The sequence below is a fragment of the Pelmatolapia mariae genome, linkage group LG17 (genome assembly GCF_036321145.2).
Source record: "Pelmatolapia mariae isolate MD_Pm_ZW linkage group LG17, Pm_UMD_F_2, whole genome shotgun sequence".
Taxonomy (NCBI): Eukaryota; Metazoa; Chordata; class Actinopteri; order Cichliformes; family Cichlidae; genus Pelmatolapia; species Pelmatolapia mariae.
The window spans coordinates 2,304,406-2,318,099 of NC_086242.1; the positions used below are offsets into that span (position 1 = coordinate 2,304,406).

The 13,694-nt window shown below is 42.2% G+C and overlaps 1 protein-coding gene across 1 annotated transcript in view; it reads right to left on the reverse strand.

Moving 5' to 3' along the window:
• Positions 1–8,135, reverse strand: part of hmcn1 (hemicentin 1) — a 90,915-nt gene extending 82,780 nt beyond the window's left edge. The window contains exon 1 of the mRNA XM_063460559.1: positions 7,868–8,135. Coding sequence (XP_063316629.1) covers positions 7,868–8,135 — 268 coding nt within the window. The remainder of the gene's footprint in view (positions 1–7,867) is intronic.
• Positions 8,136–13,694: the final 5,559 nt, after the last annotated feature.

Genomic DNA, 13,694 nt, shown 5'->3' on the forward strand with positions numbered 1-13,694 from the left:
CACATTCCAGCACATAAAATAAAATAGGTTTTTGTGTTTACACTCACTCTTTTAAAAAGATGCACGTAAAAAACAGCAGAAAATAAATAAAATCAAAGACTCAGCGGTCCTGTTGCTCTATTTTCACCTGTATAGCAGGAGTGGGGCGGGCGGAGGTTTGCCCTGGTGCAGGTGTGTCGCAGCGGTCAGTGGAAGGATCTGGGAGTTTCCCATTCCATGGTAGCGCACTCGGTGCTTGCTCGGACGTTTAGGGTTTTTTTTTTCGCTGTAAAAAGAAGTTTTCTTCCCACGCAGTGAGCTCTAATGTTTTTGTCACTTTTTACGGAATCAAACTCAAAGTAAGGTCAGTACTTCCACGCTTTAAACGCTGCACGCTGATACTCTCTCCCACACTCGTTAAATTATCCATTGTTGATCTGCACACAGCTGTTGCCACGAACGTCGCACTCGCTTACGTCATTCTCATGAGACACTCCCGCAAAAAAAATCACGGTTTTAGTAACGCAGTAACGCAGCGTGCTTACAGGAAAGTAACAGTAATCTAATTACCTTTTTTGCAATAGTAATCCCTTACTTTACTCGATACTTGAAAAAAGTAATCAGATTACAGTAACGCGTTACTTGTAAAGCAATAGTAACGCGTTACTTGCAACAGTAACGCGTTACAGTATCCATATACAGTTACTTGTAACGCGTTACTGCCCATCTCTGCTGGCCACATATTTTAATTTTTAAATTCAAGTGTCTTTGGGCCCACTGCCACAGGGGTACAAAATCAAGTCTTCCCTCTTAGATATTTCACAATCAGGAAACATTTAGGCACCGTGACAACTTGGACACAAGTATAGATTACTTGTTATTAATCTCTGTCTCTCTTCCACAGCATGTCTTTATCCTGTCTTCCTTCTCTCACCCCAACCAATCACAGCAGATGGCCCCGCCCCTCCCTGAGCCTGGTTCTGCTGGAGGTTTCTTCCTGTTAAAAGGGAGTTTTTCCTTCCCACTGTCGCCAAAGTGCTTGCTCATAGGGGGTCATATGATTGCTGGGTTTTCTCTGTATCTACTATTGTAGGGTCTACCTTACAATATTAAGCGCCTTGAGGCGACTGCTGTTGTGATTTGGCACTGTGTAAATAAAATAAAATTGAACTGAAGTGACAGACCATGTAAAATTACAGAGTGTGCAGAGGCACATGGTACATAAAAGTCAGCAACACTGCTCTGAATCAGTAGCTGCACAGCTCTAAGCTTCCTCTGGGATTAATAACAGCACCATAACTGTGCACCAGGAGCTTCACGACACACTTTTCCCGTAGGTATAGTGTGTATGTGGCTCAATACCAGTATCCACATACAGTAACGTGCAAAAGTCTTGAGCCACCTCATTTTTTAATATTTTGCTTTCAAGGAGCCATACGCTCTGCTAATTAAAGCTGTCTGGAGCAATAGTTCTTCAGGTTTTCTGAAAGTCTTTCTTTGGCTGCTTTTTCAATCATTTTCATTCCTTGCACCTAGCTGTTTTCAGAGGAATATTTTTTGTATTTGTTAAGCCACTTACCACTGACCTATGAATTATTCAAACATACACAAGACACTTAATTCAGGGGATGAACCAGCAGCTTCGCACAAAAGACACAAATTTGTTTCCCATTTCTTTAGTTCAATCTACAAAAATATTAAAGATCACACAGTTCGACAGCATAACACAGTATTTTACATCAACATAGTGATTCTCAAAAGCTGTTAGCTGAAAACTTGACGTATCTGGGTGTGTTGCTGGGTCCTGAGAGATGCATCTGGGCCTCGAGCTCCTCCATTTACTGTCCACCAAGGCATCATCAGAAATGGTTTCAGTAAGGAGGTAAGCTTTTAAGAAGCCGCTCTTAATGAAGGGGAAAAAGGCGGGGATGTGCCAAGAACAAGGCAAGAACAAGAACTGGACTGAAAATCAATACTAAAGAGGACATCGAAAGAGGCACAGCAGTGAGAGTCTTCAGCCATGGAGGCACGGTGGAGGCTCTGTCATGTTTGGCACTGCTTCATTCATGCTGTTGAGGATTTAGTCAAAGGGTTGCAGTGAGATTTTTAATCCAATACTATCTGGATAGCATCTGAGTGACAGCACCTTCATATTTCAGCATGACAATGATCCCAAACCCAGCATCAAAAACATACCTGGATAGAAAAGCACATAGTGGAACACGATCGGCCCCTGATCCGTCCTCCCCAGAGCCCAGATCGAAACATTACTGAAACAGTGTGGGATCATCATGACACAGAGCAGAACAAAAGGCAGCCAACAGCCAAAGAAGAGCTTTGTCCTTCAAGAAGCCTGGAGCACTTTTCCTAAAGACTACTTGAAGAAATGACAAGAAAGCTTTCCTAAGAGTGTTCAGACTGTCTTTAAGAATAAACGTGATCGTACCAAATATTGACTTTCAAGCTTTCCAGACTTGTGCAAACTCTGTTTTTGCCTTATATGCTGTAATTCTATGTATGTTTGAGCATTTCAGTAAAATGCCTATTTCTGATTTTACTGGAAAAATAAAAAGAAAAGGGATGGCTCAAGACTTTTACACAATATTGTACGTCTGGTCATGATAGTCACAAGCTAACCCGTAGACCAAGTCAATCAATTTACTTAACAATGTAATTATACAGAAGTGCAAGCTCACACATTTTTCACTGTCCAGCACCGCTCCTTCCCAGATGATGATGATGTGTGTGGAAAATCTTTTATATGAAATTGTTTCTCAGTTTCACTGGGTTTTTTTCACCACTGCTTTCTGTTTCAGGTTCATGTCTTGACAGCCAGACACTTATCCAAAAAACACAAACAAGAGCACAGCTACAAAAGGTCAAAGGGATACTGGCAGGAGCCCAGACAGTGATGTCAAAGAGTCTAGAAGGTCACAAGCACATTGAACCTCGGGATGAGCCTTCAGTGGAGATTAGAAAACAAGTTTTTGAAACAAACCTCACACAGCAGAGAGAGAAAAATGTTTGACAAATACCTCACGAATGGGCCACTTACTACGCATGGGGTTATATGGGCCAGTGGATCCTAAGGTCATCTAGATGTGACTGTTTTTTAAAAGGCAAGAAGATCCTTGAACCTTGGGATCTGTAAAGCTGTCGAACTATTAAACATGAAACATAAAGGATAAAGTGTGACGCGGTTTTCTGTAGCACTCTTCGCGGATGAGCGTCCAAGATGAAAGAAGTCCCTGAGTGACAACTGGAAACCTTCCACTCATGAGTCGTGAGTTGAACCCACTGAACTACGAGCACCTTGGGCCACGTCAGGACGTGCAGCCCTAAAAGTTAATACCTCTTTTAATACTTCACATCCATTAAAACATAAAACTCACAGACACAGTTTCAGTCTGCCACACTTTTCTCTCCTCCTCTATTTTCTCCCGAACCTCCACCTCTCTCTTTTGGCATTCCTGCCTAATAGCATCATTACTGACTCTGTCCAGCTAAACGCAGGCTGCGCGTAATCTCACACGGGCGGGGCAGTTCAGACAAAAAAACAGCTACTCTGGAAGGAAGGAAACAAAGGGACGAGGGGTAGAAAAGGACGCGAACGCCAGCATAGAGGGCTCTGTGATAACGGCCTTTGATCTTGCAGAGAAGGCAGAAGCTATTCCATCATCTCCTCCCATCACTCCGCACTCCTTTGGTCGATCTCCTTCTAACTTAGATAACTTGGATGGAAATTTTTAGCAAGGAAGGCCAACAACTTACTGGAACCAACCCCAAGATCACACAGCGGAAACACAAAGAAGAACATGCAGAATAAAACAAGCAAAACTCAAAGAAACACGTCGGTGGTTTGTTCCATTTTCAAAACCTTCACGCTGATGTCATGCAGGCATGAATCAGTAAAGTAGAAAATCTGTCCATCTTTCATCCTTTCTCTGTTTGGACTTTAGCTTCCACAGACACATTCATTGTAGGGAGACAAAAGACATTATGGTGATTAATGATACTCTCTGCCTAACATAGATCTTTTTAAGTCTTTATCATATATTTTCAGAGTAGATCAAAGAACCCTAAGTCACAATGGCAACCCTACTCTAGCTCATCTATCTTTAAAATAGAAAAAGCATTAGGTTTAGGTGTTAACTATCGGTTTTAAGGATAACAGTGTTTCATCCATACTCGATGAAAGTGTAATCATTTTCACTATACCCTCAGTCCTACTGGAAGTGTGTCGACACCATCAAAACCAGCAACAATGCAAGATAGGACTGATAGAGCATTACCGCAGATCATAGACGTCACTGACCGCAAAGGGTTTGCAACCAAATATTAAACACGATTACGCTGTTGTGTACATTTTTGCAAGTTTATTTTAAGTGGAAGACGGTGCTACCCCCAAACACCTTAGACACCCTCCATTAAGCTGGAGTGTGCACTACAAAATAGTGTCAAGGTTTAAAGGCTCTCTGACTTTCCTGGGCACGTTAGGTCCCAGGTGCTGGGTTTGGATCCATCTTAACCTTGGACGATTAAACATTAACACGAGCAAGCGTCAGACACTCACAAACACATCCTCTCACAGCGAGGTAGTAGCTACATGGACGTGTATGTATGTAAGGATGCCAACAGGGCCATGCAGACAGATAAGTCTCTACCATTTTATTTCCTGTCATTGTCATGCAATGTTTGTTTCTTTAATTGAAACATTGCACAAACTGGCATTAGTCTTGGGCTGGAGGCCACGTTTCCTAGCTCGGGAAGAACGGAAGCGTCGTGAAATGAGTTTAATTGTCTGTAAATTCTCAAATAAATGTTCCAGGAGTGCAGCGAGTCTGTTTGCAACGCACCTTTGTCTTCTCTGCATGAGCCTGAAGTCCTTATTGACAGATTGATCATCAGACTGCAGCCAGAGAAGCGAGATGTTCTTGTTTGTAGCTGTCCAGGACTCTTCTGTACAGCCACTTCTCTCATTAAGCAAATGCCCATTTCAAGAGTAATGACATATTGTATTGTTAAGAACACAGACAGACTTTAGCGGTAAACACACAGCCCTTGCACTTTGGTAAAATGACTTGTGAAGGATCCTGTGCCTTTCTTTCTTTCTCTGCCTGCAGGATGGAGGAAAGGGGGGAGGCTTCCTGACTGATCTTCCCACACAGGCCTGACCCCAATATCCAGGCATCCTCCTGACTCTTTTGCTTCACACACGTTCAGGCAAGCATGCACAGACACAAAGCACAGATTGCAAACACACTCTCTTGTTTACAGTGTCGGATTGCAGTGTAAATAAAAAGGGAAGCTCTGATTTAAAAGCAGCCAAGTCAAACAGGAGGGACTGCGTTATCGCACCACGTTGGATGCAAAGCAGAGAAAATGGATCCGTGGCACAATGAAGCAAACCCTTAATAAAACAAAACTGACTCTCTCCGGGGAGCCGGGATTTTGTTGGAAAAGGACAAAAAGTAGGAGAGAGACGGGGTCAGAACATTTGGCAAAATGCTCAGCTACCCCTACTTGCTGATTACTGCAGTGCGCTGCAGTAATCATTCCTTTATTCCCCCGGGGGTGTCGGAGAACACATCCTGACATCCTCGTAAACACTTTAAGAAGCAGACAAACGTCACAAACACAGAGAGGAGTCGACGCTGGAGCGCTCAATCGAGCTGTTGTGTTTCACTACCAAAGGATAATCTTATAATCACTTCTCAATGAAGTCAACATTTCCTCTAAATTAAGCCCTTCAGTTACACAAACAGGTTAAAACCGCAGCATTCTTTCACTACTGTCTCTCTGTCCAAGAGCATCGCTAATCACCTCAGATTTACTTTCCCCACAGAGGCACGCAATAATGAATTCATCATTTGTAAGATTTGTGTATACTGTGCATTTTTTCCTCCTTGAATATAATTATTATTCTAGGCACAGAGCTCGCAGATTGAAACAATGATTGAAGAAATGTGCTTCATGAGAATTTGTGACATGCTGAAACTGAACAGAGAAAAAAAACATCTGGAATAGGAATCTGTGTCTTCACCTCACAGATCACCTCCGTCTATTCATCTCTTTTTTTTTTCCATCCTTCAGATCCTGGAATGTTTGTTGCTCCGAGTGCTAGGTGCATTTAGAAAAAATGTAGGTACTCTACATACGACATTAAAATCTGAAAGCATTGTGTTTCATGCACTTTGTGAAGTAATATTCACGAAGCTAATTTTGCAGAATGCTAGGTATGGAAACTAAACATTAAATGCATGCAACAGCATGTCTTTATCCTGTTTTCCTTCTCTCACCCCAACCAATCACAGCAGATGGCCCCGCCCCTCCCTGAGCCTGGTTCTGCCGGAGGTTTCTTCCTGTTAAAAGGGAGTTTTTCCTTCCCACTGTCGCCAAAGTGCTTGTTCATAGGGGGTCATATGATTGTTGGGTTTTTCTCTGTGTGTATTATTGTAGGGTATACCTTACAATATAAAGCGCCTTGAGGCGACTGTTGTTGTGATTTGACGCTGTATAAATAAAGTTGAATTGAATTGTGGTACACTTAAATGCTGGTGAAAAGTAACCATTGAGCCACCTTGTTTTGAATGAAATAATCACGAAAGGGGCTTTCACTAGCTGGGCCCACGTCCTCATTTTAGGTTTGACAGCGTTTTAGTAGGTAAAGGTGAACGCTTGGACATGAATTGAGCTGCGGTTTGGGGAAGGCCTCAAGGGGGACTGGCTATGGGCCTGGCAGATCCTCATGCACTAAATAGAAGTGAAGAAGTTAAAGAATTGAGAACAAGGAGGAAGGGAGGGTGGGGCACGTAAACGAGAATGAACTGCTTGCAGAACTGAGGGAACCTATATAGATGACAACCGTAAGGAGCGTGTTTGGAGGCGTGGTCCCGCTCCTGAAATTCCGATACATAATCTCCAATTAAAGAGACAAAGGTGAGTCAACATTATCACCCATATATTGGCTGTAGCTCAGGTGGCAGAGCAGGTCAGCCACTAATCAGAAGGTTGGTGGTTCGATCCCAGGCTGCATGCCAAATATCCTTTGGCAAGATACTAACCCCATGTTTGCCTACTGGTGGTGGTCAGAGGGCCCAGTGGCGCCAGTGTTCGGCAGCCTCGCCTCTGTCAGTGCGCCCCAGGGCAGCTGTGGCTACAGTGTGGCTTGCTATCACCAGTGTGTGAATGTCTGAATGTAGTGTAAAGCGCTTTGGGGTCCTTAGGGACTAAGTAAAGCGCTATACAAATGCAGGCCATTTATATATTCAAACCCTAAATGATGACTTTAATCTGCCGTTGTTCAATAAGACTAATAAGACTAGTGTAATAGTGTAGTGTAGACTAATGTCCTCAGTCTCACATTACTCTTCACAAGGACTCCATTCTTGTCAGATGTGTGTGTTGAATATTTGGAAATGTTTTATCTTGTATGACTCCTCCCCCCCCCCCCCCCCCCCCCCCCCCCAATGCACCTCTGAAGACTAATACTAGCCAGGGATACTGTTTGACTGCCCAATAAAATACTGCCTAGGCATTACTTTTCAGAATGAGAGAGCACCCAAGAATGATGATAATCATCAAGCTGCACTGCAAACCTAAAGCCACACAGTAACCCTGGCGGAATGCTAATGATACAGTGACCGCCAGGCTGAACATCTGTGCGAGATGAAATGCCCCAGAAGTGCCTCCCGTGGAGGTGTGAGGAGGTTTAGGCAGTCAGAGGGGGGCTTGTGAGCAAACTATCACATTTGTCACACCTCTGTCTGCTTTTGTTTAAACTGCAAAGAGTAAGCACCAAATCATCACATTTAAAGAGAAGGAAAACAAGAAAAAAAGAAGCAGAATTCACCTAATCAAACCATCTCTTTGTCTCTTATTACATTACCTGGGTCGTGAAAGGGCACCAGGGCAAAGTTATACAAAGGTCTCTTCGGTCTGCTCAGGGATGTCTCCAAAATCTTGGATGCGCCCTCTATCACTTGGACCAAGTCGTCGTACATGGAGCCGGTCACATCAAAGACGAACGCCAGGGTGGATGCGCCCTCCGGGATGTCCTCCTTTGTGGCCCCCGTGTTTGCGTCTTGCCCTGCGGCCAGCGCCACTGAAAGGACGAGCGGAAGCCACATCAGTGATCCAGGAGTCTTTTCTGTCATTGTTTCACGATATTTTGTTTTCGCCATTGGGAAACTCAGAGTGAGTCTCGAGATAAAGGCAGAGACATCTGGCTCTCACAAAAAAGTTTTGAAAATTTATAAGAGTTGATCAAGTTCGCAGCATCAGCGAAAGAAACACAGGAATCTCCCGGTGCAGTTTTCGAGCGCCTATTTTTTATTTATTTTTTGGTTCTCCTGCAGTCTGTTGTTTCCTCTCAACTCTCAAGCTTAACTTCTGTTCCCAGCAGCTGTGGCAGCCCCTGTTCCCTCAGATCTGCAGAGTCAGGAGCCCCTGTTCAGCTCTGTCATACAAAGACCACCTCTCAGCTGGCCAGAAAGTCTCCAAGGCGCAGACTACTTCCCATGCACAATAGCAGCGCTATGATTGGACAAGATGTTTTGGGTGAGTTCCTTTACTTCAGCAACGACACAAAAGTACCACAGTACGACTATTTCTTAAAAGCTGTCGTTATAATTCATTTTTGACTGATTTTTTTTTAAATATTGGTGTAAGCTTTGACGCCGAGGCATGAACTGGACATGCCTGGAATGCTGACCTAAAGTGAAACGAGCTGAAATAAATGAAGGTCTGCAGTATTGGGGATTTTGAGCACTCTATTGCCATCTAGCGACTGCAACTTGGCTTTTACACTTAATTTTGTGTTAACCCAGTTGTGTTAAAGGCTTTTAATAAAAGGCCCATTTTATTTAAAAAAAAGAAAAGAAGTAATAATAAAGAAAAATAAACCTCATTGTCAGTATCAATAGAAGCATGAATAAAACTGAAGATCGTTTTGCATGGAAAGAAAATCAAATGTTTATCAGAAGTTTTTATTGTGACGTTAATGGCAGAAAAATGACTGCAGAGGTAATTTTAATGTGCTCTTATTTAAGATGAGAAGAACTTTATTTATCCCGAGGGAAATTCTTTTGTCGTAAACATGCTCAATGCAGCAAGAGGAAAAATTAGTGCAGAAAAAATAAAATAACATAATTATCAGTGCGAGTAATTATGACAAGTGACATGTTAGTGCAATGAATAAAAGAGAGTAGCAGCATATGATGGGGGGATGAAAAACAACATTCAATAACATACAGATGAGTAATAATATTGCACAATCTGTGTGAGAATAAAATGCATTCATATTAATCCTATAGGATTAATATAATAAAGTCACCTACAGAGCGACGAAGAGTTGTACAGTCTTATAGCCACTGGTAGGAAGGATTTCCTGTGGCAGTTAGTTCTGCATTTAGAGGCGATGAGTCTTTTGCTATGTGTGCTCCGATGGCTCATGGGATGAGAGGGATTGTCTATGATACTGAGAAGCTATTTTAATATTCTCCTCTCAGACAGCTCCACCAGGTTCTCCAGTCGGACACCCAGGACAGAACCAGCCTTTTTAACCAGCTTGTTCAGCATCAGCTGTCTTCACCCCACTGCCCCAGCACACAGCTGCAAAGAACACAGCACTCTCTACCACAGAGTGATAGAGCATGGTCAGCATTTTCCTACAAACATTGAAAGACCTGAGCCGCCTCAGTAGGAAAAGCCGGCTCTGCCCTTTTTTGAAGACAGCGTCTGTGTTCTTGGACCAGTCCAGTTTACAGTCAGTGTGTAGCCCCAGGTACAGTTAGTCCTCAACTACCTCCATGTCAGCCACTCTGATGAGTTCTTCATGTACATCTGAAAAAATATAAATGTGAGGAGTTTGGTGCTTCAGTGTAAAAACATAAGAGTTAGAGCTCGCTGTAAGGTCCTTTCTTTCTCAGGTGTTTGTGCTGTGATTGGTGAATTTCCACCGGTGTACCTGCGGCTGTGACATATGATGAAAACAAGTCATAACATGGGAACATTCATTTTTAGCAGACACATGATTCTCAGCTATAGTTACAGATACTGTCATTAAGTCTAAATTAATGTCTCAGTCCTCCTGAGATGGCCGGGTTATCCTGTGAATATGTCCTGGTTTGAGAGAGACTGGGCTAAACTACTTAAATATATAAAGAAGGTAGTATTATATAAATGCTAGATAATAACCCAGTTTTAATCAGAGACATGCTGCAGTGCTCTATAAACATGTGACAACAGATGAGTGAAGAAGTGCTGCAGCAGTCTGAGCCTATAGCAGCTAAAGGATGATTCAGGGTCACCTGACCCAGCCAGATAAGCTTTATCAAAAAAAAGTTTGGAGTGTAATCTTAAGCGTAAATAAGTTTTTTTGAAATTTCAGTCAGAATTGTTTTTGAATGCCAGTCTTTCTATGATAAAACAGTTCAAGCGTTCAACTTACAAATTCAAACGTGAATGAAACAAACAGTATCTGGTCAAATTGCCACCTGTACCACCTCCTGAAGTGTTGAAGCAGGTGATCAGTCGTTACTTATCTCGGCCTCCACCTCAAGAGAGCAGACCCCACAGACAGTCGCTGGCATGCAGTCTTAGACTTTCTCATTTTAAATACAAATTAAAAATACACATTTTATTTGTCACATACAGTACAACATATAGTGAAATGCTTGTGTCCGAGCTGCAGACATAATGCAAACGTAGCTGTGCCATTCCAGGGCTAGGTTTTAGCATGGGGGGGGGACCCTTACTGCATATCGGGAGGGACTCGAACTTGCAAACTTTAATCAGTTTTGAGCGTTCACAGTGGGGAAAGCTCACATATTTCTAATCATTAAAACAATCAATGAGCCAGAGGTACAACATCAAGACCCTGAAATAAAAACTATTACTCTTAATACACTGTTTAATAGATTTCAGCCCACCACCCAATGTAAGATTGATGCCACAGCCCCCCTAAATTAACACTGATGATGATTACATTTTTAATATTAAAATATAATTCTTGTTTTTCACCAAGTAATTTTATTATTATTATTATTATTATTATTGTTGTTGTTGTTTTGAAGGAAGGCTCAGAGGAGGCTGGAGCTTGTTACCATCATGGGCTCATCTGGTCAGGATGAACAGTCATCAATCACTTGCAGGTTTCTCATTGTATTGAATAATCAGCATTAAAGGAAAGATACACATGGACTGCTAACTTTGAAAGGAAACAAAGTGTGATTTAAGTAACTCAAAATAATGCATGAACTCAGGAGCCTCAAACAGAAACTCACCTCAGCTGCCGCCCCATGTGGGAGTGAAGAAAGAGTGAGCTGTAGGTGAGTGCAGTCCTTATATAACGGGTGACAGGTGAGTGCAATTAAGGGCAAGCCCCACACCCAATCAAAGGTGAGGAAAAGAAACAAGGTGCATCTGGTGAAGTGAGTGTGCTGAAAGGTGAGTCTTTACAACAGTTATTATTATTATTGGATTAAGATGCCAAACATCAGTTATTTACTTGCATTCTTAAACAGAAAAAATTGCTCAATTAATTACTGAGTTGTCAGATAAGTCATGTAATTAATTTTAAGTTTTAAAAGGTTTTTGGCTGATTTCAACAATGTTTGTGTTTTTTATGACAAGTGATCGAATAAATCTCTTAAGCAATAAATATCACACCTGTTTTCTTTCTAACATGTAAAATGTGTTTTGATGAATGTTTTGACAGTTTTGATTCATATCGAAATGAAACTAATTCATTTGTTTACTCTTGATGTTGAAGTTCTCGAGACTATCAGATGGCTCAAACTTCAATTGGTGCACTCATGATATTACTATCTGGAAATAAAGACCTCTGAGAGTCTCCATTACAGGTTTACATTTCTCAGTTTTATAAACTCACCACTGCGATGCTCATAAGTTTTATTTTATTTTCTAGCTTCAGTCCCAGGCCAACAACCTTTAAACCATTTTGCCCATTAAGGGCCAGAACTGTGTGAGATATCAGGTGTAAAAGGATCACAGTGTCTTTAAAAGTGGAAACTTTTTTTATCAACGGGAACAGTAAATAATTACCTTGTTTGGCCACTAGGTGGAGCTAGTCAGCCACTGACGTCCCGCCTTTTTTTTTCTTTCCTTTTTCTTTTTTGTAAATTTAACCAAAAAAGGGGCGGGAGGGGGTGATTAGTACTGTAAACAGGGTCACTGATTACAAACAACAACATGTTTATAGTATATAGCAAAAATAAATGTAGCTCTTAAAATAATGGGAAACATTAATCGCCTGTCTTTTCCAAGGATAATTTCACGAGGTCTTTAGCGGAGGATGTGGGTGGAAAGTTACATGGAAAAATTCAAATAAGAATCCAAACCTCTCTAACCAAGATTTGCTAAAATGATGTAGGAGGAGAGCAGCTGCCTGTGAGAATTTTGCATGGCAAACAAATAGGGAGGCTAAAGCTATTTGAAAATGCACTGCGGTGTGTCTGCAAGGCAGTGATTATACAACACATTTCTCTGTATAAATAAATCACATCTTTGCGGTCTTAAAGGGGATCGTTAGCACACTCGCTCCGCGCCCGCATTCCAATTTCACAGCTTTCTAGCAATATGATTAACCTATCACAAAACAATCTGCAGAAGTAAACGTGTTGGCTCACTGTGAATTTACACTCCTTCATTCCCTGGAAACAGGAAGAAGTGAATAACAAGTGTATCTACTATTTAACACACAAGAGCTGTGTTGCAAGCACTGACATGTGCTATGACTTGCTTTTAAGGTAAACAGCTGATTCATCATCAGGCCAGTACAAACAGCTGAACGTTGTTTAAGTTCTGTAGAAGTCGGTGCACTTGTTTCCACATGACAGTCCAGTCCAGCGAGCAGAAGTTTAAATGAACCTTTCTGACCTTGAGACTGCAAAAGGGTAAATGTTTAAAAAAGATGGGGCAGTCAGTTAGAAAAGAATGAATCTTAATATTACAGATAAAGATAAAACCTTTTAAGTAAAGTATAAGAACAAAAACTGTATTCATGCAAATCAGTGCTTTCTTAAAGGTTAAATTAGACTCTTGGTAGGTTCTATACTGGCCATGGAGCAAATCACAGCACACAGACGGACCTCACCAATATATGAAATGACCTCAGACTAACTTATCTCTCTAATTGAGGGGTTGATAAGGAATGGGAAGGATAGCTACAGGCAGAAGATGGAGAACCAGCTTCAGCAAAATAACGTTGGTGAAGTCTGGAGAGGCCTCAGAACCATCTCGGGCCACAAACATCAGAACTCTCTGCCTGGGAGGGATGTGAGGTGGGCAAATGAACTGAATCATTTCTTCAACAGATTTGATTCAGCCATGAGGCAGTCTCCAACATCGGCTGCAGACTCACCCACCCCCACTGCTGCTGTTCCACCTCTGACACCTCAGACACTTCACACCTCCTCTATTCACCCTGCTCACTCCTCCCCACCCCCAACAACAGCATCCAATACACAATCAACACAAGGCTCCAGCCTGTCTCTCTCAACCACCCAGGTTAGGAGGGAACTGAGGAGGATTAATGGCAAGAAGGCAGCGGGTCCAGATGGCATCAGCTCGAGGGTCGTCAGGTCCTGCGCGGACCAACTGTGTGGTGTGATGGAGCACCTCTTCAACCTGAGCCTGAGGCTGGGAAGAGTCCCACAGCTCTGGAAAACCTCCTGTGTTGTACCAGTGCCAAA